A 24088-nucleotide genomic window follows, 5' to 3' on the forward strand; every position below is an offset into this window, starting at 1 on the left:
TAAGGCAACCGACACACCCTGGCTGGCTGCAACCCTTTGATGGGCTCGCGCAGCGGCGCAGCCAATTGAATTTAGCGACGTGGGAGGTACATGTACCGACCATACTGCAAGGTAGTGGTGTGGTACATATAAGCTTAGATGTATCTGGGCATGCCAGCTTTGTGTGATGTGCACAAGGACTGTCACGAAAGCTGCCCTCCCACGAAACTTCCCCGGCCCGGTACATCTCTCCAGTTATTTGGCTCTCCGGATCCGAAGCAACGGGGCCGAACATGGTACGTGCATTCGGGTAGGGTGGGGCTTTGGGGACCGAGATCCGCCCAACTTGTGTAAGCAGGCGAGCCTTGCTCAAGACCCCTGGTCGGATCCGAGTCCAGGTATGTGTAGGTAGTAGTTTGCAGTCTGGTGGTTGGTAGTTGGTCGAGGTCTGGTTGGCACACTTGTCAGTTTGTCTCTTTTGCATGTTAGAAGCATGTGCACGCACTTGGCGGAATGTTATAGACAGGCGTGTTCTTCCATCAACAAAGACTTAAGAGGTATTCACGAATTCATCAATGTATTTCAGCCATTGAGGTTGACCCTTATGTTGTCAATCTTGCGGGCTGCTTCAGCACAATACTTGGCCATGGACTCATCGGCCGATGTGGAGGCATGAGAAAGCATGGTCCTGGGGCCGTTGTTGTCGCTGAGGAAGGACCGGATTCGGAGTTGTTGGAGCTGCTGGCCTTGTATGATTTGAGCTGCGGTCCGAGGGGAAGTGGTGCTCCATGATGAAACAAAAGTTAGCCTTACTTAGGAGATGTGAATGGCAGAAGAGCCGGAATCCCTAGGTAGCGTATGTGGATTATGATGGGGTAGGGATATACGGTGGGCCATACCCGTCGATGGTAGCTTGGTTCGAAGCTGGATACATTGTGGCAGCAATTCACCTACTAATAGACGTGGTGGTTCAAAAAAGAGTACCGTATCTTGAGGTGACGTGGATCGTAATAGACGGCAAGGCAAGACAGGATCGATAGAGAAAAAAGCTTTCAATGAAGTACATATGAATAGGGGCGAACGACTCGAGGGAAGTCATTGTTCTTATAAGCGTCTCGAATGGAGGAGAGGCCATGAAATCGGGATGAAAAACACCAGACGACGCAGCGCGACACAGATTGGCAGTGCGACGAAAATCGGCGCGGTACCAAAGAGCCAGGTACCATTGGTCCACTCAGGTTCGGGGGTAGATATAGACAGAGTGCCAAAAGATTCGAAGTGTGACAGTCTACCCACACTGGCAGGGATGATCGGGCTGGACCAACATGCCGTCAGACGATGGGCTATTATGTGATGTGGAATAGACTGTGTGGCTTGAGTACCACAAAGTGGGTACTAGGTTTACTTATAAGCTACTGAGGATGACGGATGGCCGGAAAAATCGGTATGCCCCGAAAGCTGAAGGCTGTCTGGTTGCTTTCTTGTTGTCCTCCTTTCGGCACCAGTATTTTGCACTCTAGGCTCCCAGGCTGGAGCCTTTATTCCTCAGTTGCCGTTTGACTGATGAGGTAAGAAGCTCGGCCGAGTACACATGCGCTTGGTCTTAGTCCACGCGGGAGGTAAAGCTCAACGCCTCAGTAGCTGTCACGTATGGGACCTGCCTTCAAGCTAGACTACTTGCACACGTGCTACAGTCAACATTGGTCTGTCTCGCCCCAGACCAGGTTCATCTTTAATCAGATCAGATGAAGCTCAAAACCGCTCTGAGTTGATACCTGTCTGTCTAGAGCAGCATTGCTTGCAAGCCTCGTAGTCAGAGTTTGGCGGTATTGGGTATTTGAATCAGGCGGTGTTCAACTGTATCGGCGGTCAGCGTGTACCGAAATGTCTCCGAAAGGATGAAGGCATTCCCACCTTCCAATTCTCAGATTGTAATCGCTATTGATCTCTCCCGGTGCTGGCTGCTCATCCACTTGACCTCACCAGACCTAATCACAGCGACAGACCCTCGCGACCGTACACCGTGAGCAGTCACAATGAACTTCTTCTCATTACTCCGTATTCGCGAAGTTAATTCAGGTGCCATGTTCCATGCCTGGATGTCATCTCATCATTTTACACTTTATTTGAACCACGGCCGTAGCGGCGTCAATATCCCCTCGGCGCCTGTGCTCGGCGTGTTGGTCAAGCAAGGAGCGTCGCGGTCGGTGGATGTTGCTGACGCCTGAGTATATTTGCATGGTTGTTCTGAGCATTCTGGGCATCGGGTGTGTTCTCGTAATCCCTGTCCAAGGTTCTCTTTTCTTCTTCTTGCGACTAAGTACCGATGGAATCACCTGGGCTGGTACATTGTTATGCTCACCTTTTTGCTGCTTTCATCTTCGACTGAGTACATGGTTTCCAGGTTGATGACATCTCGTCGTTGCAATGTTGGGAAACTCAAGAAGTAATATTGGTCAAATGTCATGGCGGCGCAAACATGTATGTCAATTTGAATTGTAACTCATTGAGACGTACTTGAACAAGAGGAAGCCCTGGGCGAGGAGGAGACAGCAGAGCGGCCCTAAGATGCTACCCTATAATGGAAGTGTCCTAGCACGAGACCGCCAAATCGCTACCTCTGCCCGCTATCGTACCTTTATTAGGTAGGTTCACACCGGAACGTCGCCTGTGCCCCACTGGAGCTCTACCTTGTCCTGAGACCGGTGGCGGGGTCACCTCCCATGTGCCTCCCGTCCCCATCGGCGTTCATCGTCATGGCTCTTCCTTTCCTAGATAGCTAAGGCACCTTAAGGTAGGGCCAATCAGCTCTTTAGTGCATTTCCCAAAGGTACCTAGGGATGCCACGACTTGGGCCCCTGGTTTCGCAAGACCTTTCTGTATCCCTGGTAGAACCGGCCGTTTGGGACAAGTGCAACGAAGGTACAGTTCCATGTTTGAACCTACACGCCGCGTCAAACGCCTACTACGCCTCGGATAGTTGACATGTTGACAGTGAATGGTGGGCTGCACCGCTTTTACGATGACGAAGCATAAGAGACAAGCTTCCTTGAGGTAGCTTCCTCCAATCGGATAAGTATTGCAATCTCTGTGCTCCGTTCACTACCGTGATGGCGTTAGCGATCCGGCCCACCTGCCGTAGCTGAGTACGTACCTATCCAGCACGATGGGTGCTCAAACATGAAGCAAGTGCAAGATTATTCAGTTGTTTCTCACTGCTTCATTTGAACCAAGGTCATTTCGATATCCTGCTTTGTTTTGGCCTCATGTTGGGCCCTGGAAATCGTGGACGAGGTCGTCATGAAGGGCAACATCGTGTTCGGACCGTCGTCTCTGAGAAACGACTCGAGTCGTGCTTCGTGCTGCATCTTGGTTTGATGGGCTCGAGATCCATTGGGCACGGGGTTTCCCGAGGTGTCCCTATGGTAGTCTTTATCAGCTTAGGCTCTCAGCCATAGTGGGACGCTTATTTATGATATGGTAGAAGGACGAGTGTAAGGATCTATGTAAGTCATACCCCTTCAAAATGGCCCAAGTAGAGATGTTATCCATTGCAACGAGTTTTGGAATGACAAGCGCTTCTAAGGGTTCGCTACCACTGCATATGTGCATGCGCTAGATGTACTCGAAAGGTCGTTTCCACCAAGGTACTGCCCGAAGGTGAGAATATTGGCGGTAAAGGAACTTTGATGTTGAAGGCATAGCTATTGTTCATGTTCGGGATGTTTGGCTTCTTTATAACCTGGTGTGTCTTTCTGTGGCCGTGGGGACGATATCAGAGAACAAAATCTACATTTTAATAGGATCGAAGAGTAGACACACGATGCCCCACAAAAAAGACTCGCTGCCAAGCTGGATTTAAGTGCGGGAAGGGATCCAAGGAACGTATGGTCTCGGGCGCGCAGCATGCATAATCTGCCTCATGCAGGATTTGCTGCGGACCCTGGCTGCCAAAAAAAAAAAAAAAAAAAAAAAACCCCCCGTTTATTCCCCCCCTTCTGGCGTAACCTCCTTATGTCATGCACCATGGCTTCAGAGTACCTATCCAGGTTCCTCTTGTGATTTTGACACCCGTTCCTTCGTTTCTACTACCTCGGATAAGGCCTTACACTATCTCATTGTCCCGCACTTGCGTGCTATCGGATTTAGCTCATCACTTCTGTGTTACGGTGTCTAGCAACATATAAATGTTCCAAATTGAGTCCGAGTTTGCTAAGGTACGGATAGTCAAAATAGCCAAGCCCTTACTCGTCTTTTGCATGCCTCTATGGACTTCGCGGCCGCACCCATGGGCGGGCATCTGTAGCTACGTATTTATTTTCAGTCAGAGATTTGTTTCCAGGCTACGTCTCCCTCTCGCCTACTTTCTGGACTCAAAGCTGCAGATTATTGGCTAGGCTTACGATTACGATTGATGTAAAGCATGAGATACTTCGAAGGACTTCAACGGTGCTCCAATTGGGAATTGGGGAAATTATCGTCAACCAAAGCCAGAATGGAGATTTCGACTGTCCTTTGGCAACTAGGTATCGATGGGTTTGCTTTGGTTCACGTCGCCTGCGACGATGAGCTCGCACAGGGCCGCAACTTTGCCCCGGAAATAGATGTAACGTGCATCATGGCCACAGAAGCTGCTGTCCTCTCCACTCGGTCGTCATGTAGGAAAGATTGTTGTCTAGTAAGGCATTTACATGAAGATGAATTCGAAGATTGAGACACGTGATGGATGTCACAAAGCGCTCCCACCTTTGCTGGGAGCCCTATCGCAGCTATCAACAGCACCCGCTACGTGCTATTACAGGTTTCATGGAGTGTTCGAAATGATATATTATTTGATGTAATGCCAGTCTGCAAAGCTTGGCCGAATGTTGTAGATACAGTATCTCTTCAAGTCATCTGCAAGCTGCGGTCGAGATTTCTCCCAAAGCTCGTGCGAGATGCTCCTTCGCCACATTGACCGTCAAGCTACATGATTTGTTCAATCGCTACACAGGTAGAGTCCGTACTAGACGAATCGAGAATTTCATGTGCTTTCTCGGTCGCCGTGGGTGATCGCATCACCCTTTGCGAGTGAGTTATCGACACCATCTTCTTGAAAGAGTCCAAACGGAAGGCTACTCACACGACTCTTGGGTCTTTGAGGTCGAAGTCGGTACGTAGGAGATGGACAGGCGGCCTTGCCTTAGGGACATCTGCGAGGATAAAGTGGTCCTTCAACGGATGGCATTGGTGCACTTGATCGTCTCCATCTGATAGGCGATCGCGCCCTTTCAAAATCTTCAGGCACATTACGCTTCCTGTGGTTCGCAAGACAGGACAGAAGGCGTCGAAGCCGAGCGAAAAGCGTAGGCGATTGAAGCTGTACACTGACCAGGCAGCGCGAAGAGCGTATGGGGGCAGATAAGCAACATTCCCCCCTCAGCTTAGGTCTCAAAACTAACCACTCATTACGAGGTCCTTCCCCTTTGTGAGGGTGATGCTGTCATTCAACAGCCTCACTTGCACCGAGAACACATGCCACGTCGGCCTGTTTCATTCTTCGGTGTGAGATCTGGCGTATCATATCACTTTACCAACAGCGAGCTCAGTTTCAATTTCAGCAACAGATCGTTCGTTTTGCTCATGTGGCCTCTTTGGGTAAAGGGGTTGCGGGAGGGTTGCGGCTTTTACTTGACAGCGGCCGCCTCAGTGCAGGCAGGCGTTTGCCTGGTTTTTTGCGAAAATGCCTACAGCAAAAAGGAGGGAAGTTGGGGTAACACAAAACAGCCCATTCTCACCGCTCGATTTTACAGCGCTTACATTGGCTGATGGCTCTGAGCCAGAAATCTTTACAACCCGCCTCTAGCTTGGCGATGGGTTGCGTGGTTCGCACTTCAAATGGTTCGCCAAAGCAGCCGGAAGTTGGGGTCTTCATCGTCTCCCCTTCTTTTTTCTCCTCTAAACTAACGCAACGATGGGCCAACTACAAGGTCGGTCCGCCAATATTTAATCATCTTCCATTCTTCACAGCACTTCTTCTGGAATCACTGACTTAGGAAACCCGGAAGAATCTGCAGTCGGCGAGAACCGAGAAGTTCGGATTCTGGTGTCGTTTTGCCTCCCTCTATCGAATTGGAGATTCCCGACTTTCGAAATCGGTCCCGGCTCTTTGAGTGTCAAACCGTCACAATTCTCATTCTTTGAACAAAACGAACCGGCAGTGACGTCTGCTTGTCGAGCACCTCTCAACATACAAGAGGTGGTCGGACAGTTCGAACAGCCTAAAACTCGATCTCAAACGACAGACTCGACAAATTGAGGTAACGCCTTCACCATGGCATTCCCACGATCCAGGTTCTTTTTCGCGCCCATCCACCATGACAAGCGGCATCATTTCATGCCGTGTTGGGTGACTCCAAGAACCGGCCAGAAGGAATTCGGGAACAACTGCCACTTCTGCGCTTCAAAAGTCGACCAAATGTCGTCTAGGTACACGATCAAAAAAGAAACAACGGCAGCGCGAAGATCAGATCAACAGATGTGGCATCTATCCGCTTACTTCTTTGATTCATTTTATTTAATAAGCTCAAGTCGAGCCCACCGAAAGCGCCCCGTCAGGAATTCCTGCGTGTCGTCACTGATATCGCGGCTTCACGGTATCGAATGCTTAGTTGGACAGATAAAGCTCTCGAGCTATTATCACGCTCTGCGCCGGTAGCTCTTGGAGCTTTTGACCCCAGAACTTCTGCGACGGCTGAGATACCAAGCTGGATTCGCCTTATCAAAAATGCCGTGAAATTCGCTACACTTTGGGACGGCTCGAGTCAGCACGTAGGCTCAGCTCTGTGATATCCTATTACCACCAAATATCTCAGCTGATGAATCAATTATTAAGATGTGCCAGAATGCAACCAACATAGTAACTATACATGTATGTTGCTGGTATACGTTGTTAAAGTCAAATCCCCGGCTGCTTTCAGCGTAACTAAAGTTAGACATGTATGCGGTGACAACCAATGTCATCACAAACCTCCACATGTACCGCGTTCCTTGTACAATGACAAGAAAATGGGGTGTCTGGTGGAAGAACATCCTGTCAAACTCAGGTAGGAACAACGGGACTCGTCAGGTCGATCGCGGTCAAATGTTTTGAAACTACAGCCGAAGAAGACTAGTTGTTTTGAATATTCTGATCTATTGAAGCTCTAGTAATGACTCATAAGGTCTTGATTCCGGGGAGCGCTACCCATGATGAAAAGAGACGCATCGGGGTTGTGGCAAAGTCGTGTCCGCGTGGCCCGGCCGGCTTGCCCCACTATCACGGGAGCCCCGAGTCCGGCTCCGGTGGTGGTCCGCAGAATCGCGTGACCGCCGTGTCGTCATGCCAAGTATGCCATCAATCATACAACTAGTGAATTGAACCAATTTTAATCTTCTTAACTATTGAGGCGTCAGCGTGAAATAAGGACAGATTCGCAGACGCAGTCTTACCTTGAAGCCTTGTGCATTGGTCGCCCGGTAGCTATCCTAATTTATTGTAGCCGACCACATCACTCTTTGCCTACATGAGAGATCCCTTGAGTATTGTGTCTAATGACTTCTTGTCATCTCCCAGTTTTTTCAAAACCTGTCTGATAGCGGATCTTCTAGCAACATGTTGGCGTTCGACCGATTCCGTTGGCTGCTGCAACAGAAACAAGGGATCGTCACGACCCGCCAAGAACCAGATTATGCGCTCGTTCTGGAGGACCTTGGCCTCTTCTCTACGTTCATTTGTGTTGGAGATATCTAAATCGCTAGAATAAAGTCAATCAAATCGACGTCACCTTGACAAGGACTTAAAATATGTTTCGCGGCAAGACCGTGGGACTTACGTACCCATTCGCGACACTTTGGTTAGATATAGTGTCCATAAGGCGTACTAGATGGCGGCTGTACCTAAATTCGTCTTCAATAAGAAAGAACGCATACCTTCAGGAAGTGATATCGTCTTCCGCTAGAAACTTGGCGCACTCTTCGTACTTTATACGAGGTATATTGCCATAGCGAGCCATAACTTCGTAAACTCGAGTTCTGCTAGTCAAATGAGAATCCAAGGAAGCTTGGTTGAGAGTCGAACATTAAGATCTCGGCATCTCTTGGTGGTTGTCGAATGATGTGTAGTTGGCTGCATGCTCCTGGGACTTTGCGCCTGCAGCACTGCTCCCTTCCCCCCGCTCTGCAAAGATGCCTTGTGTCAAGCGCCCGTCCGCTTTCAACATCTTCCGCGATTGGTCTCCGGCACTACAAGCCAGCTGAGAGCCGCGAGGCGACTATGCACGAACTGCCTCTCAGGTGCTTCGGCGACGAGCACAAGACCCATGCGCTCATGAGATGGCTCGGAGCATCGGTTTTTTGAGATTTCTTGGCTCCCAAACATACATGCTCCTCTCAGTGACCGGGGTTTTAACTGCGGAAGCAGCCCGGATGGTAGGTCGGCGGGATGACAGGGCACAACGCGATCTTGCAGATTCCAAGACATTTACGTAAAATGGAACCTATATGCGTTGGCTCAATGTAAAATTTGTACGTTATTGCATGGATTGGTCGCAATCCTGAGTGAAAAGCAAGAGAGTCCAGAGCCATCCAATTTGGGACACTTTAGATCGCGACTTTCGTGGGACGTGGAGATAACCAGAGATAGATAGAGCGTACTCAATCTTTCTCGGAACCGCATCATCGTTCGTCAAATAATCATCAGAGAATCAGCCAAGTAGGGTACTTGTCGATAGGAATCACCACGATATCCAAGGCGGGATGGAATGGAGAAGGAACTATCATGGGATGTGTGGAGTTACCTGCCTTTCGCACGCAGATGCTTCATCGCACGCCAAAGCAAAAGAAATCGAAGGATCAAGATGCATCATTGCAGGCTACGAAAGCTGCATGCGTGCGGGCACATGAGGTCTGCATCATTGCGGGCGTTGAGGCGAGGTGCTGAAATTGAGGCTCACATCAATTCAGCTTCGGGGAACGGTTTGGCCAGACAAAGATCTACTGTCTAAAAAGGAGACCGAGACGTCCCCAAGGCTCGGTATTCGGCGGTACTTCTGGGATGGTCAACAGCTCCGCAAGAAACCTTGCCACTCAGCACATCATCAATGCCTGAACACATCACCTGCCGTGGATTGCGGGCGCAACTACTCCCGAGCTCTACGACGGCTGGTATATACGGCTGCAGACCATTGCGGTCACGGTCATTTTCTGTTGAAGTGCCCGGTCGGATGAGAGTCATGAGTCTTGGAAGATGTTGGTGATTCTCTTCGGCAGTGAAAGCGTGCCACGTATGCTCTTCTAAGAAGCACTGGGTTGGTCTTCCTCTTCCTTGGTTTCAGGTTTCCGGCCCCAGACAGAGTATCTGATGGTTCCATTAGAAAAGTTCTTAGTGGAGTACGGGCTTGAGCTCCGGTACTTACACATCGTAGTATGCATGAACGCCAATCTTCTTATGTTCGTTTCTCACTTCAGCGCAGAAAACACTTGTTTCTTCTGGGCTCCAATCAAGGACGCGAGTAAAGACAGCCATGGAGATGGCTTCGACACCCATCATGGTAGAAGCTTGGCTCCACGAGCCCAAGTCCTTGAGCTTCTCATCCTTTGGCCAAGGATTGAAGGGCCACTTCTCTCTTTTCTCTACAACATCGACAAACCCTGCGTCCTCAACCAGCTGCTTAAAGTTCGCGGCAACAGTGATCGGTCGTTGGATCTTGTTGGTCGCCTCAATAAGTAGCTTGGACCACTTCAAGGGCTTGAAGTCGTCCGGCATAGTGTCGTCGTCACATTTCAGAGGAAACGTGTTGTCCTGTATCTCTAGGTACCCGCCTGGTTCGAGATTACTGCGATGATATCAACATGATTGTTAACCACAACATCTAGATTCCAAGTTAACTTACTCGTAGGCTTTAGCTATCATATCAGGCCAACTAGCAAAGCTTGAGATCATGGATCGAAAGAAGATAAAGTCAAATTCCTCCGACCACGTCCATTCCTTCTCGATGTCATCGACTTCAAAACTGCAGTTGGGCGGTACACTGCATAAAATCAGTCAGAAGATGACTTTGGCTTCAGGTTCGGGAAAGTACTGACAATCCAGGCTGTATTGGGCTCAAGTCCACGCCAATAATCTGTAGTTGCTTTAGCCGGGTTCTTCCATCCAGTTACACTGTAGTAGTAGCTCATACGGTAGCCTCAGGATGATCATCCGCTGTCCTCAAGTCAGAAAGAGCAACAAAGCTTCGTGATGGTTTACTGACCATAATCCAGCGCCCAGACCCCTGTGCCGGTACCTATATCAAGAACTCGTCTGGCGCCATTTTTCTTGGGACAATTGCAAAGATTGTTATCCCAAGTCGCCAACCATAGGTTGTGCGTCAAGTCTAAGCAAATGTTACCCTCACGTAATGACCTAGTAGAAGGTGATTGCTCTTACCTAGTCGATCTTGTTCCCTCTAAGAAAAATCCCAAGTTAGTTACACTTCGTCACCACGTAACTCGTAGGTTGGTACCTCATCATTAGGGAGAACATATTCTATGACAGGACGACAGGTCGTTAGTCTCTTCGAATTCAGACATAGTGGAGGTCCCCTTACTTCCGTCGCTGAGCCGATGGTATGTGCGACCGTTTTCACGGCGGTAGTCGAGGATACTAGACCGTACAGAAACCAACGAGCTTTCAATTGACTACCGACGATTAGAATCAGTTTGTCTTCCTCCATCAAAATGACCCAACTCACAGAACTGCTGTCTGAATTAGTGTCGTCGTCGTTGTGGGGGGTCTGGCAAATGTCAGTGTAATTTACTTCATGCGCGATTGCAATTGACATTACCCCAGCTTCAGGCGGTGGCGTTTGGTCGGCCATGATGACACAGATAGCTTTCCCACAGCACACTCAACGTGGAAAGAGTGAACCAAGTTGAACAATTACATACCTCGGAATGGGGGGGAACAGTCCCATTTAATGTCTCCTTGTGTCCTTCCTGAAGCAGAAGAAGACCTCTTGTTGGTTTCGCAATGACCATCCGCCACACCCCGCTTCAAGGTCTGTTGGATCGAGTGAAATCATGATTGTCACCTTTTGATTGGGTCAGACCCTTTGAATGAGCTCGCCTGCATATGCAAGGTGGTCGGGACCAGTGTTGAATTTACCCGGTTGACCAGAGTACATCCAAGTTAGAATGCCAGATGCGTGACAAAATAGGATGCCGGTCAACAAGAGATATAATATTGATCTGCCTAGGTATTATTTCTAACTTTCTTGTTCTCTCGGGTATTTCTCTTTTCTTCAATATTTCTATCGCTTTCCTCTTCTATATAGGTATTCATCAGGGAATACTCGTCGAAAGAAGAATATAAATTAGAACAGTAGAAGAATAGCCGGAGGACCTAGAGCGGCGAACAACTATGTCGTTTACTTGAGTGCAAACAGGTTGCTAGATTTGATGGCAATTTATACCATCGCTCTTCTCAAGTGCTTTTTTTTTCCAGCATACGCCGCATACGTGGCATACTGGAAATGAGAAAGGCGAGGTAGACGTACCAGCAGCGGATTCTACTGTCATTCACTTTCATGGAAAGGCCGAACGGAAGACATCGTATTTTTACCATAGCACATTCCAAACGTAAGCTTAGGAGCCCAAGTCTCGACATTCCAAAGCATTCACTGCCCTTAGAAGATCTCTCATCTATCTGAGAGTAGGTATTCCTGCTACTTAATTGTGACAGCTAAACTCAGACAGCACTGACACCGGCAGGCCCCTCTTGAGACTCATCCTGCTTCTCAGGCTTCCGACCCCAAGTTGCATAACTAGAGGGCAAGTCAGTTAATGTGTCTCACCAAAAGAAGGGATGTAGACTTACACGTCGAAGTAGGCGTGGATGTTTTGTTGCCTTAACTCTTCCCGAGCTCCGGCGCAGAACACCACCGTCTCCTCCCGCGACCATCCTAGAACGCGAGTAAATAGAGCAAGAGAGAGAGCTTCCAGGCTTTCCATGGTGATAGATCGGCACCACATGCCCAGCTCATGCTCCTTGGTACCCCTCTCAGGCCAGGTGCCTATAGGCCAGATCTCCTTCCTCTCTTGCACATCCTCGAATCCAGCGTTTTCAAGCATCTTCTTGAACTTCGGAGCATCATTAAGCGGCTGCCCAATCAAATCAGTGCCCTCCATGATCAGTTTCGACCACTGGTAGATAAGTGAATCTTCCGGCATAGTACCGTCGGTGCAGAGTAAAGGAAAGACATTGTCCTGAATTTCCAAGTATCCGCCAGGTTCGAGATTTCTGTGTTCCCAGAGTATCAGTTCCATTTTGAAGCGGTATTGTCATGAAAGTTTTTGACTTACTCGAAGGCTTTAGCGACGAACTCTGCACGATCCTTGAATGCAGCATTCATGGACCGAGAAAAGATGAAGTCGAATGCCTCTGACCAAGTCCACTCTTTCTCAACATCGTCGACCTCGAACTGGCAATTCGGCGGGACGCTGTTTCGTCAGTACGCTAGCTTTCCGCCCAGCAGATCGGTGTTGACTAACAATTTAGGTTGTATAGGGCTTAGGTCAACGCCGAGGACCTGCGTTTTCTTGGTTAGGTTCGCTCAAATCATGATTCGGTGCACGATGAGAGAGCTCACAAATGATTCCGGATTATCATCCGCTTCAGTGGCTTAGCATAGTGACAAGCTATTGCGGGTTACTCGGTGGACTTACCGTAGTCAAGAGCCCAAATACCAGTCCCGGTTCCAACGTCAAGAACTCTTTTGGCGCCAGTCTTCTTGGGACAATTGCATGGCTCACCATCGTAGGTCAACTTCCACAGATGATGAGAGAAATCTGTCAATAGCAGTCAGTGCCACGGATACTTCTTGAGAAGGGTTGGTGTTGAGACTTTACCCAGACGGTCCTGTTCTTGCTACTTTGTGGATCAGCATTCACCTTATTCTCACACGTTATGATAGTTACGACGCACCTCGTCATTTGGAGCGAGGTAGCCTAGCACACAGCCTGTAAGTGATGGGTCAAGAATCAAAGCCGCAGAGAACTACTTACTACCATCGCTCACCCTATGGTATGTGCGGCCATTTTCTCTACGGTAGTCCAGAATGCTGGATCGTAAGGAAGCTGTCGATTCCTCAACAGACTATTGTCTGTGAGCCGGGAAATCTCATCCAAGAATCCAACCTGCTTACAGATACGCCTATGGATGAGGTGTCATCATCAGTCCTGTCATCCTATCGGTCGAATTAGCATGTTAATCCATCGAATCTTAAAATGGAGGGCGTTGCGCTCACCTCAGCGGGATTTTGCGCGTTTTCAGCCATGTTTTCCAGTCAATTCACGCCAAATTCTTCGGTATTGTCGAGTTGTAGTGTCAGGCTTGGAGTGTAGTTGGCAAGATTGAGGGGAAAGAAAGAAAGTCGAATGTTGCGTCGTGGCTGTTGGGACCGAGGTAGTATCCTTCCTTTGCACTTCCAACAACCAACAAACAGACCCGCTTGCAGGTGCTTCCAGATGCGTTATTCTACTCCGTGATTGGCCTGCACTGTCTTCGTCAAATATCGTCTGCATATTGGCGAGCTATTCGACAAGGGTCAAGAAAGTGAGTCCCATAACACACATGGGGTTAGATTCAGTTTACCTTATCCAAGCTGGTAGGTGCAATGTCCCTCCCTCTACAGAAACATCAATTAAATTCAAAGACTCGTTTAAAGCTCCTAAAGTCTTACGGAGCTCCAATATGGCTCTTTTCAATGGTTGAAATTTCTCAATTTTGTACTTCGGCAGTCGTCTACCTACAATCCGCAGCGATTCAGATTGGAGACTGCTTTGCTTTTGAACGAGGTCTAGATAGTATTATGAAGTAAGAAGCACTATGCTGTGTCATGTCTAATTAGGTAGTCTCTGGCCTTGCTTTCTTCTCAGGCTTCCGACCCCAGGCAGCGTACCTAATTAGAGCGGTTAGCTAACCCGAATTTTACGGGCCATTGTCAGTCGGAGACTACTTACGCATTGAAGTAGCCGTGAACCCTTTGCTGTATCAATTCCTCTCTGACCCCTGCGCAGAACACCAAAACCTGCACTCGACTCCAGCCAAGGATCCGCGTGAATAGGGCCATGCAAATCGGCTCAAGACCTTCCATGGTACCCTCTCTACAGCAGATTCCTAGCTCCCTCTGCTTTGGATCCTTTTGCTGCCATGGGCTAATGGGCCATTTCTCATGGCGTACCTGGACATCTTCAAAGCCGGCATCCTCGAGCAATTGCTTGAAGGTAGGCGCAATAGTCATTGACTTCCCCGCAATGTTCGTAGCTTCGATAACGAGCTGAGTCCACTTCAGGACTTGAGAGTCTGCGGTCATGGAACCGTCATCACAGAAGATAGGGAACTCGTTGTCTTGGATCTCAAGATACCCCCCCGGTTCCAAGTTGCTTAGAACTACGGTGAGCTAAAGTAGAATCTCGTCCATGCCCTAGGGAGGAGCACTTACTCGTAGGCTTGCTTGATGGTGTCGGACCAGCTTTTGAAACTTCCAACCATTGATCTGATCATTATGAAGTCGAAGAGCTCTGTCCAAGTCCATTCTTCCTCAAGATCATCAATTTCAAAGCGGCAATTGGCTGGAACGCTTTGGAGAACGGTCAAAATATGGCCCTTCTCATGCTGCCAACGACGAACTACTCACTAGACGGGTTGGATGGGGCTAAGATCAACACCAATAACCTGGCTTGCCTCGTCAATGGAATTCCACACATCGGAAAAAGACATTTTTGACATACTCTTGCTTCGGGGTGAGCTTCCGCTGTTACATCGTTAGTAACTAGATTTGAGACCCGTGTTAAGGTATTCTCAAGCCATTCCACCTACCGTAATCAAGGGCCCAGATGCCCGTCCCAGTTCCAACATCCAAGACTCGTCTGGCGCCCTCGAGTTTAGGGCAATTACACAACTTGCCGTCCCATGTAATTATCCACAAATGGTTGGCGAAATCTATAACGGGTTGTTGGATTGCTCGTCCAAAATCTAGGAAGCAGACTGGCACGCACCTAGACGATCTTGTTCCGCCTACTGAATAAGTCGGGGCAACTCCTCGAGATACGAAAGATATCTCACCTCATCGTTTGGAAGGTAGTACTCTGTTCGATGGTCTCAGCAAGAACTCATTAGAGCTAACGATCGCGACGGACTTACTCCCATCACTGACCCTATGATACGTGCGTCCATTTTCCTTCCGATAGTCAAGGATACTCGACCGCAAAGAAAACAGGGAATCATGGATAGACTGGTTATTATCAACATCGCGGAAGTCGGCTATCTTTGCATGAGATACTAACATTGCCACTTGTAATTGAGGCGCCGTCGTTGTCTCGAGAATTCTGTCTACCATATTAGCCCAGATCATGTATTCGAACTTCTGTCACAGTAGCAATCGTACATATTTCGGAACACTGTCGTTAGTTTCGGCCATAGTATGCTTAAAGATTGCGCAGCTTGCATATGTCGGTCCGAAGAAGAGAACGGCTTCAAGAGGACACACTGGATCAAGTTTGAGGGGAAAGACCGGGTTAAATGCTGCTTCCTGGTCGAAGCTGTTGGCAGCGAGGTGACCCCCGTTGTGTACCCACAAGGTATCATTACGGCGCAAGCGCCAGCAACTCCACTTTGTTGGTTTCTTGGATTTCGTTCTGATCGAATGATTGGACTGAATCTCGTTGGTCAACCCATTTGTGTATGCACCAGCTTGGTTGGTCGGTCTTTGAGCCTGATCTGGCCGGAACGGCGGAAATGCAGGGGGTCTTTAGGGAAACATAGTTGGCAACAAACAAAGTGATATGGATGTGTTCAAGGTCCATGCTAAGCGCCCCACTCGAAGAGTAATTGAACCCATCAAGAGCGCGCATACGCACCAAAGCGCCTCTGTCCTTAGAGATGCAGCCTTGTGTCCGTTTCCCACTGCAATCATCACGGAAGAATGTATGTCTATGCTTAGACTAGGAGATGTCATGATCATATGGTAAAGAAGGGGAGTTGAAATTAGGATCGATTGGAGACTAGAACAGCCCAAAGCCTCAACTCTTCTCGGGTGAGACCTTCCCTCGTGTCTTCATGGCTATATAGATCTTGACACTGATGTCGCGGTGCGGAATACACCTGCAGTTCGCGTCCCTCCTGACTCTTGCGAAAGCTGTTCCGTGCTTCTTCGACGTCAAATGCGTGAGCAACGATCTAGGTGAAATATTCTGTATGGAATGACCCAAAGCTTCTCGCTCCAGCACTCGTATGGTAGCCCGACTTCAGCCACTCCCGTAGTTTACCTCAGTGGAGCTGGGCTTGTCGGTTGATGATTCCGTTGCATCGTCTGGCTTGTGCTTTGCAAAGCTCTGCTGGAAGGTTTTGATGGCTCTAGTTGCTCGGCTTTTGTGGTGATCGATGGCAGACTTCAAGTCCCGAGGATTGTGGGAGAGAGGCACGAGAGTGTTGCCGTCTTGGAGGTGTTCCTGCTGGAAACGAGCTAGCTGAGATTGTCGAGGTATATGATTATCAAGAGGGTTGATCCGAAGATGAGCGTCACCACTGGGTTAGAGATATGTCAACACAGTCTTTTCAGTGGAGGAGAAAGAGCTTCAACTTACATCCCATGATCAGGACTAGAACCAGGAGAAGACATGGTCGCGATTCAGAGCAACGAATGAGATACCTCAATGAAGTTATTACATTGAATCTTGGTGATCTCAACTTTCTGGGTCAATGTCGTCTACAATACTGGTGAGGGGAGGGTCTTATACAAGATCAAAACCTTGGCCAAGTGCGGCTGGAAAGGCTGCATACAACGGCAGTCATATCAAGGTCAACAAGTTTGGGACGGACATGAGCTACTGGCGGACTGCCAATGCTTTTCTCGAAGCCAAATTAACTTGAGCAAGAGCCGTTGAGTTCTACATTGGAAGAATAACACAATGGTCCGCCGGCGACCCGCGGCCGTTCGCACATGGGCTCGACTTAACCGCCATCTCACCGTCACCGGTGATTTGCCCCAGACTGGAGATGACCAGCTTCGCATACTGCTTCACACCCCCTTGTCGTACCGGATCCAACTTGGCTTGCTCCTCCTAAGGCTGCGGGCCGTTACACCCACTTCCAGCGTCCCAGAAACCCGGTGCGTGGCAAGTCGGGAGGCTGTCTAAGCCCTTCATGGTATCGTCCCCGTTCGAGAACCCCTCAGGCAGTCTTCTTTCGTCCTTCGAGAACATGCAAGAACACTCGACACCTTCCTTTAGGAGAAGCTCGTGTGTCGACTATAGAAGAATATTCTTGGAACCGGGAACAATACTGGTCACATATTGCCCAACATGCATGGTATAAGCCACGGCGATCTTGAGGGATAATCTCGTGGGCTCCACCACATGGTTCTCGGAGGTCTCCAAGGCGCTAATAACACGGCACCGGCATTCAATGAGACGTTGCACAGGTCTCTTGTCGGGGAAATGAGGTCCCTGCCGGCGGTTGAGGTCGGAGCCACTACGGAAAGTCCGTTACTGTCTCCGGAGTGATTGTGGCTGGTGGTCTGCAGCTAACAAATCCAAGGGCTTCAATGGAAGCTTCACCGTGCATGATGTGGCTAGTGCTTCTGGCTGGTTGGCCGACATGGTGCTCGAAGGCAGAAACGACAGGCAACCAGCCACAGTTTGGCCATGTGGTGTCTCTGTAATCTGATTTGCGGGAATCCGAGCAATGAAGTGATGGTTGCTGAGCCGCTCACTATGCTCGATTGATTCGGCCCTGGAGAGGGAGGGGTACATCGCGTTATGAGGGACATTCCTGCCACCACCCTGGTTTGTCGCTCTTTTCTCGGTGCTACATTGGCTAATGTTACACGAGGATTCTGACCAGTTACTTAGCAGCTTGTTTGAAAATTGAAGGAATGGCAGATCAAGTTGTAGTATTCAATTTCAGGCCGAGGCCGAGGCCTCGAGGATCCAGCTGCCACGCCTCGGTGGTAAGCAGCTATTCGATCCTCAATTCATTCCCAACTCTTATCACGAGCCTCGAAGCCATCCCCTGGCCTGTTTCGAAATCGAAAGGGTGGCTGATAGACGGTTGGATGGCGGCGGCCGCCGGCAGCGAACGAAGAACTTCTCAGCCACATCCAACTCCCGCCAATTGAAGATACGCTTAGGCTCTAGCCACCGAGGCAGACTTTATGGGACAGTTTGACTCCAAGCTATTCAATGCGGATGATACCTGTAGAGCTTGAAGATTTGCCGTACCTCTCACGGCTACGCGGCATGATGGGCGCTGGTGTGGGAAACGAGGTGGTCTCCGTGATGTGATATGAAGTTGGAAGAATCGCCCACAATTGAGTTCCAGGTGTCTTAGGAGACCCCAATCATGGTCCGCGGGGAGGTCTCGGGCGATGCCGCCTTGTGGCAGGTGTTGCAGGTGCATCAAATGGCTCGTGCAGCCAATTGAGCTCCCCTGTTCCACGCAAGTCCCAACGCCATCTTCGCCTGCACAACTCCCCTGCCTCACGTTGACCACCTTACCAGAATAGGACGAATCCCCGCGAGATGTATCTGACAGCAGGCATCTATTCACGAATGGCCTCATCAGGCACACCATGATGGGATATGTCAGTCAAAATCTCGACTAGGTGACTACCGTGTGCTTTTTGGAAGGGGCCTAACAAGCTAGCAAGATGCTCGAGGAAGCACTGCCGCTGTATGAACCCCTCGATGCTGGCAAGTCGGAAATCAGGCTTCTCGAATATGTCAGCTTCTCTGGTCAGCCGTCTCTGAGACTCAGATCTGTATCTCTCGACGTCAAGCCTGTATACACAGCCCTATCATACGTCTGGGGAGATGCTTCCATCACTGAGCCAATCTTTTTGAACGGCCAGGAGTTTCAAGCAACCAAAAACCTCTTTCACGCTCTTCAGTATCTCCAAGATCATTGGATAGACACATTTCCTGGCCGACATCCGCAAGGCTTCAGAGTCTGGGTGGATGCCCTTTGCATCAACCAAAAAGATGTCGCAGAACGAAATCAGCAAGTGCAACTGATGCGCCGAATCTACGCGCGTGCCGAGCTCGTGTTCTCGTGGCTCGGAACGGAGACCAAGGAGATTGGCGCAGCATTTGAAACAATCAACCTGGTGGCTCATGAAATGGGCAAAGTCGTAGGACAACGCCACATTGGATCAGTCGAACCGCACGAACTGATCAGCTGGATGCAAGATTGGCCACAGCTCATCTTGGCTGACATAGAACCTGAAAACGACTGGCATTCCAATCAGTCGTGGAAGAGCATGCGGTCTCTTTTCAACCTACCGTACTGGTTTCGCGTATGGGTCGTTCAAGAGATTGTCCTCGCAGAGAACCTGGTTCTATTGTCTGGGAAGTCTTCTATTGACTGGATAGCGCTTTTCCTCACATGCAGTTGGATTGAGAGGTTGAAAGAGGTCCGAACCTACTTGCAGAAGCCGCTATGGATGGTAGAGTCTGCCTGGCTAAGCATCACGTCGTCCGATAGGGTGCCATGGCACAATCCCATGCGGCTCATGAAGGCGAAGCACCTGCACAAAAGACCAGAAACGCTGAGTGCAGACGATTGGGAGAGCTGGGGCTGGCAATTGATGAGCTGGAACCACACCCTCGCCGCCACCGACCCCAAGGATAGCATTTACGGCTTGCTCGGTCTCACCAAGTTGCCCCTGATTCCCGACTACAGTCCGGACGTCTCGGTCGCTTCGGTATATATCGAGTACTTTGCTCAATACCTTGCATTCTGGAAACGAACAGGACAAGGCAAAGAACTTGAACTTCTCCCAATGGCTGGCCTACACATGACTACGGGCGCGACTCCACCACTAGTCAAGGCAGGCCTCCCGACGTGGGTTCCAAACTACCCATACGCATGGAGAGAACCCAATAGGTCGTTCGAACCGATCACAGGCGATGCTGATAATGGGGTATTCGGGTCAGATGTCCCAGATGCGAACATCTCGGGCAACAGGCACTTACTGGTGTCCGGCATTCGTATCGGCGAGGTACTTCGCAACCTGCCGACGCCAACATTATTCGATACTGAGCATAAGCTTGTCAAACTCATCGAACAGCTGATAACCAGCAATACTCAGTTCCCAAATGGGATGACTGCGCAGGAAGCCGTATTTCGCGCGGTGTTTGAATCAGGCGGTCGTGGTGAAGCTGTCCTCTTCCGGTACCCTGAAGCCCGAGCTGAGATGGCTCTCGGCTTCTTATTTCACTTGATGTACATCGATCGAGAATTCGCAGGTGAGCCTTTAGGACAGGGCCTGTTCGAGCTACTCGGCCTAGACGACAGCAACAGCGAGGCGTTCAATAACAGCATCTCGAAAGCATTCATTTCTAGCCATGGCATCGACGGTCCATGGCTGGAAAGACTCGTAGAATGGGATCCAGAGGATGACCTTTCACCTGAGGTTCACGACCAGGTGAAGTCGGGTGTGACCGCCTGGGACTGGCGTGACCGCAGGATGTTGCAGATAGGAGGAGGCGGGGACAACTACATTGGCGTGTCTCGGCAAAACATGGCTGAAGCTGGGGATGTCGTATGTGTACTAAAAGGGTCTTCGGTGCCTGTTGTCTTGAGGAAGACTAAAGGTGAAGCGACTTGGAGCTTGGTTGGTACGTGTTGGGTAGCCGGGATGATGTATGGTGAGGTGAAGACTAAGCTCGATGACGCTTCCGTGAGTGTGGAGAGATTTGAACTACATTAGTCGGGGATCTCAGCAACATCAAGACGCCAGACATGAGAGGCCACGATCATCATGTAATCGCTCCGTTCTCTTGAAATACGCTTAAGACACTTTGCGGAATAGTTTGCGCGAAGATTTGCCCCTGATCCATCTCTCATGTCATCATATTGGTGATACCTACTTTCCTCATCTCATGTAAAGCTTCAATTTCATCATCACTAACTAAAAGTTACATTATTGGGATAATTCAGCTCACGAAATTTTATTCAAATTAGAGATAATTAACATTAGTAGCTGCGGTAGTGCCTCATAGGTGAATCTCACTTCCACGAAGGCGGCTGGATGGTACTCTGTGCCGTTGGTGCCTGAGTATTCCGTCCGCCCCTGGCCATTCATCCCAAGGCCGTCACCATTGTGGCTCAACCCATAGCCCGCACCCTTCACAGCCATTCAAGTTAGAGCGTCTGTCGGGGTGATGAGAGGGTGCACTTGGCCGAAAGGTTTGAGTGTGTTCTCATACTGACGCATACGACCTTGCCATTTAAAGTCTGTTGTTCGCCCGGGGCGTCGCACTTCAGCAACATATCTTGCCATTTTGTCATTTGCATGCAATTTATTTTGCCTTTTTACCTAAGTGTTATCATATTCTTTGCATGAGCCTTCGCATCTCGAGTATCTGGATATTGAGGTTTCTTAGCGGTTCAATTCCCGTCGTGGGTAGAAATGTACCTGGGATTCACGGTACAGACCGACCCTATCTGAATAAATGGCCAGAAAGGCCGTAAATCAAAGGAGACGAAACATAAATTAGAAAAAGTAATTCACCGATAAGGAACCGAGCCAAAAACTTAAGTGTCAGGTCAGTGGTCGAGGGGGCTGAGATCCACACTCGGGTCTTCCCCCATGAACCCCTCGACCATTTCACCCGAATTACTTAAGTGACAGGAGTGAAGGAGGAAAGAACCAAGTACCCTCTAACCTCCACAGATTCTGGGTTGGCTCAGGGCTGTTCTTGAGTGAAAAAGGGGATTATTCGAGAGACCTTTTTATCGAAAGCGATGCCTCATGATATCCCAGAGTCCCTCGCGACAGTTTGAAAGGGCGTGCGATTACGGCCCTGAGAATCACCCTTCTTCGAGAAGATCCTCACCATGGTCCAGGATGAGAGCCAAACCATCCTTCTGTCTTCAGATCATTCCTCCTTGGTTCTATGCAGGCCGTCCGTATCCTGAGGCTGCTCCAGCGCCCTGACTATAACTATCCGTACTTAGTTCTAACGCGCCACCATAATGCACATTATCCCTAGATCCTTAAATCCTCTTCACCAATTGAACAATACTCAGGAATTCAACATGATGCTGAAAGAAGAAGATGGCCGCTGTCAATGGAGTGGATGAGGACCTGCATCAAATGCACTCACATCCTCCGTCCCGGACCGTACCCGTTCTCGGCCCGGACCCGGAGCGGGGCCGACATCAAAAAAATTGCCCGCTCCTGCCCGTCACGCTGCAAAAGATCCTTCAACGTTCGATTTGTGGAGAAGGTTGCACCCACCGCTGCCCGCAGCAAAGAACACCTCCTCCCCCTGTTCGTTCGATTTCCAGGCCCGCGCACCCGAAAATCCACGCTAAGATAAACGACGATAAGACGTTGAGCACGAGCCAACGAACTCCCCCAGTCCCCAAATTTTTTAGTCGTCCTTCCCGTCGCTTCTGCGCATCTTCTAGACGCCGATCGTTGACAGCCTCAACCTGTCGCAACTCCGAGATCGCCAACGCACTCGTGTGACCAGTACCTCGAGTCTTTGAGGCACCGTGACACTCAAAGAAGTACAGTCACCACACTCTCGAGAATTCTATACCACCTGTACGCATACATCATACACACAATGGCGCCAACCTCTCCGTCCGCCTCCACGGCAGCGCCCAAACTCCCCGCCTCGGCGGACTTCAACGCCCTCTACAACCGCATTTCCCTCGCCTCCACAAAACAAGCAACCTTCATCACCTCAATGCGCGCAAAGTACCCCTCTCTAGCACGATCCTCCTCGAAACCCACATCAGAAATCATCTCCAGCAACCCCGCTGCGCCAGGCAGCTTTTCATCCATGGCGAAACCCACATCCGCAACCGCAACCGCCTCATCAACATCGCAGTCGACAACAAGCCGCCCCCGAGCTCCCGCCGACGACACAGACATCCGCTTCGAAAACCCAAACACGGGCCTCGGCTTCACGACTTCCAAAGCGGACCAGACCACCTCCGCCGCAACGCGGGACCTAAGCCGCCGCCTCCTCGGCAACAAACGGGGAGGCCGCGCCGCAGACGATCCGAAAGCCCTCGCCGCCGCGGCGCTCAAGAAGCGCAGACTTCAAGAGGACGAGAGCGACGAGGAGGAAGGGAGAGGTAGCTGGGGCAAGAGCAAAAAGAAGAAGACCAAAGTCCGTCAGGAGGAGGGGGAGGAGTCTGCCGAACCCGAGGCGCTCGTACACCCAGTGGCACGGGCACGGGGCGATGTCGAGATGCGCGAGGGCGGATTGGATGACACGGAAGATCAAATACAAGACTACCAAGACAGCAAGGAGGATGCCCCGATCCCTAGTCCGATCCAGCCGGAGATAGCGGCGATGGACCCCGCCGAAGGGGAGGAGGCCGATAAGCGACCCGAGACAGACGAAGCCACCAAGGAACGGAAAAGGAACAAGAAGAAGCGGAATAAGGAGAACAAGAAGAACAAGATGGCCGCGGCTGCCGCCGCGGGAGGAGAAGGTAGCGTTGGAGCCGCTCAAAAGATATCAGTGGTATAAGAGAATTCATAATTCCGCACATGACGAGGGCAGACTGCGGATCAGCGACACATTGCGACTCCCTTGGCCCGAGATGCCGGGACATCATCTCGCCAAGAACGCCGCCCTCACCCCTTGAGACCCTCTGGGAACTGCATCTGCGGTAGGCATCAGCGACAAGTCTCGGAAACTGTCGAATCACACAACTGCCGCGGATTGGCTCGTTGTCACAATATTGGTTATTGCATCTTCGTATTAGATCTAGCCAAGGCTCGTTGAGCATGTGCCATCAGGCCATTTACAAGCCACACATAGCTGCTATTCTTGACCAAATACCTCAATATTCAGATGTGAACATGTTTTTTTTTTGAATAAGTTTTCATTCCTCTCGCATCCCAAATGCAGCTGTCGCCAATTACACCCCAATATGGACAGTTTTGGACAAATCTTAACAAACCTTGCCGCCTGACGTCCCTTGGGTATCCCGTCTCCTGAGCTCCGACCGCAAACACACAGCCTCCATCCCAGAGTGAATAATGTGAAATGAGATGTGGGATCCGCACTTTTTCTGTTTGAT

General features: G+C 50.0%; 8 protein-coding genes across 8 annotated transcripts; 3 read left to right on the forward strand and 5 right to left on the reverse strand.

Annotated features, from left to right (window-relative positions):
* Positions 1-3957: 3957 nt before the first annotated feature.
* On the forward strand, positions 3958-6277 carry BDZ83DRAFT_729042 (uncharacterized protein; the record flags this gene model as incomplete). Its single annotated transcript, XM_060512809.1, has 5 exons — positions 3958-4585; positions 4608-4657; positions 4827-4972; positions 5081-5131; positions 6015-6277. Exons 1-5 carry the CDS (start codon positions 4403-4405, stop codon positions 6275-6277), a joined length of 693 nt encoding a protein of 230 aa, XP_060367293.1. The 5' UTR covers positions 3958-4402.
* A 505-nt stretch (positions 6278-6782) lies between these two features.
* BDZ83DRAFT_729043 (uncharacterized protein) lies at positions 6783-8366 on the reverse strand (the record flags this gene model as incomplete). The annotated part of the gene is made up of 5 exons (XM_060512810.1): positions 7837-8366; positions 7524-7754; positions 7450-7485; positions 6989-7113; positions 6783-6811 (listed from the first exon to the last, which is right to left on the reverse strand). Exons 1-5 carry the CDS (start codon positions 7869-7871, stop codon positions 6783-6785), a joined length of 456 nt encoding a protein of 151 aa, XP_060367294.1. The 5' UTR covers positions 7872-8366.
* A 925-nt stretch (positions 8367-9291) lies between these two features.
* BDZ83DRAFT_695219 (methyltransferase domain-containing protein) lies at positions 9292-10902 on the reverse strand (the record flags this gene model as incomplete). The annotated part of the gene is made up of 11 exons (XM_060511353.1): positions 10824-10902; positions 10731-10772; positions 10587-10677; positions 10503-10525; positions 10427-10445; positions 10251-10373; positions 10179-10201; positions 10084-10121; positions 9891-10028; positions 9414-9833; positions 9292-9355 (listed from the first exon to the last, which is right to left on the reverse strand). Exons 1-11 carry the CDS (start codon positions 10854-10856, stop codon positions 9292-9294), a joined length of 1014 nt encoding a protein of 337 aa, XP_060367295.1. The 5' UTR covers positions 10857-10902.
* Positions 10903-11573: 671 nt separating this feature from the next.
* On the reverse strand, positions 11574-13399 carry BDZ83DRAFT_613820 (methyltransferase domain-containing protein). Its single transcript, XM_060507779.1, has 11 exons — positions 13284-13399; positions 13182-13223; positions 13042-13132; positions 12962-12984; positions 12886-12904; positions 12703-12825; positions 12627-12649; positions 12529-12566; positions 12340-12477; positions 11855-12277; positions 11574-11801 (listed from the first exon to the last, which is right to left on the reverse strand). The coding sequence occupies exons 1-11, from the start codon at positions 13311-13313 to the stop codon at positions 11726-11728; spliced, it is 1026 nt and encodes a 341-aa protein (XP_060367296.1). The 5' UTR covers positions 13314-13399; the 3' UTR covers positions 11574-11725.
* Positions 13400-13777: 378 nt separating this feature from the next.
* Positions 13778-15762, reverse strand: BDZ83DRAFT_613825 (methyltransferase domain-containing protein). Its single transcript, XM_060507780.1, has 11 exons — positions 15426-15762; positions 15325-15366; positions 15182-15272; positions 15104-15126; positions 15037-15055; positions 14858-14980; positions 14770-14792; positions 14676-14713; positions 14481-14618; positions 13999-14421; positions 13778-13937 (listed from the first exon to the last, which is right to left on the reverse strand). The coding sequence occupies exons 1-11, from the start codon at positions 15456-15458 to the stop codon at positions 13883-13885; spliced, it is 1008 nt and encodes a 335-aa protein (XP_060367297.1). The 5' UTR covers positions 15459-15762; the 3' UTR covers positions 13778-13882.
* Positions 15763-16024: 262 nt separating this feature from the next.
* BDZ83DRAFT_649821 (uncharacterized protein) lies at positions 16025-16658 on the reverse strand (the record flags this gene model as incomplete). Its single annotated transcript, XM_060510316.1, has 3 exons — positions 16025-16216; positions 16306-16564; positions 16624-16658. 3 exons carry the CDS (start codon positions 16656-16658, stop codon positions 16025-16027), a joined length of 486 nt encoding a protein of 161 aa, XP_060367298.1.
* Positions 16659-18686: 2028 nt separating this feature from the next.
* BDZ83DRAFT_750254 (heterokaryon incompatibility protein-domain-containing protein) lies at positions 18687-21746 on the forward strand (the record flags this gene model as incomplete). The annotated part of the gene is made up of 2 exons (XM_060513897.1): positions 18687-20579; positions 21714-21746. 2 exons carry the CDS (start codon positions 18687-18689, stop codon positions 21744-21746), a joined length of 1926 nt encoding a protein of 641 aa, XP_060367299.1.
* Positions 21747-22614: 868 nt separating this feature from the next.
* Positions 22615-23532, forward strand: BDZ83DRAFT_649823 (uncharacterized protein; the record flags this gene model as incomplete). The annotated part of the gene is made up of 1 exon (XM_060510317.1): positions 22615-23532. One exon carries the CDS (start codon positions 22615-22617, stop codon positions 23530-23532), a length of 918 nt encoding a protein of 305 aa, XP_060367300.1.
* Between the last annotated feature and the right edge of the window lie 556 nt (positions 23533-24088).

The sequence above is a fragment of the Colletotrichum acutatum genome, assembly GCF_030867785.1.
Source record: "Colletotrichum acutatum strain CBS 112980 chromosome Unknown BDZ83scaffold_26, whole genome shotgun sequence".
Taxonomy (NCBI): domain Eukaryota; kingdom Fungi; phylum Ascomycota; class Sordariomycetes; order Glomerellales; family Glomerellaceae; genus Colletotrichum; species Colletotrichum acutatum.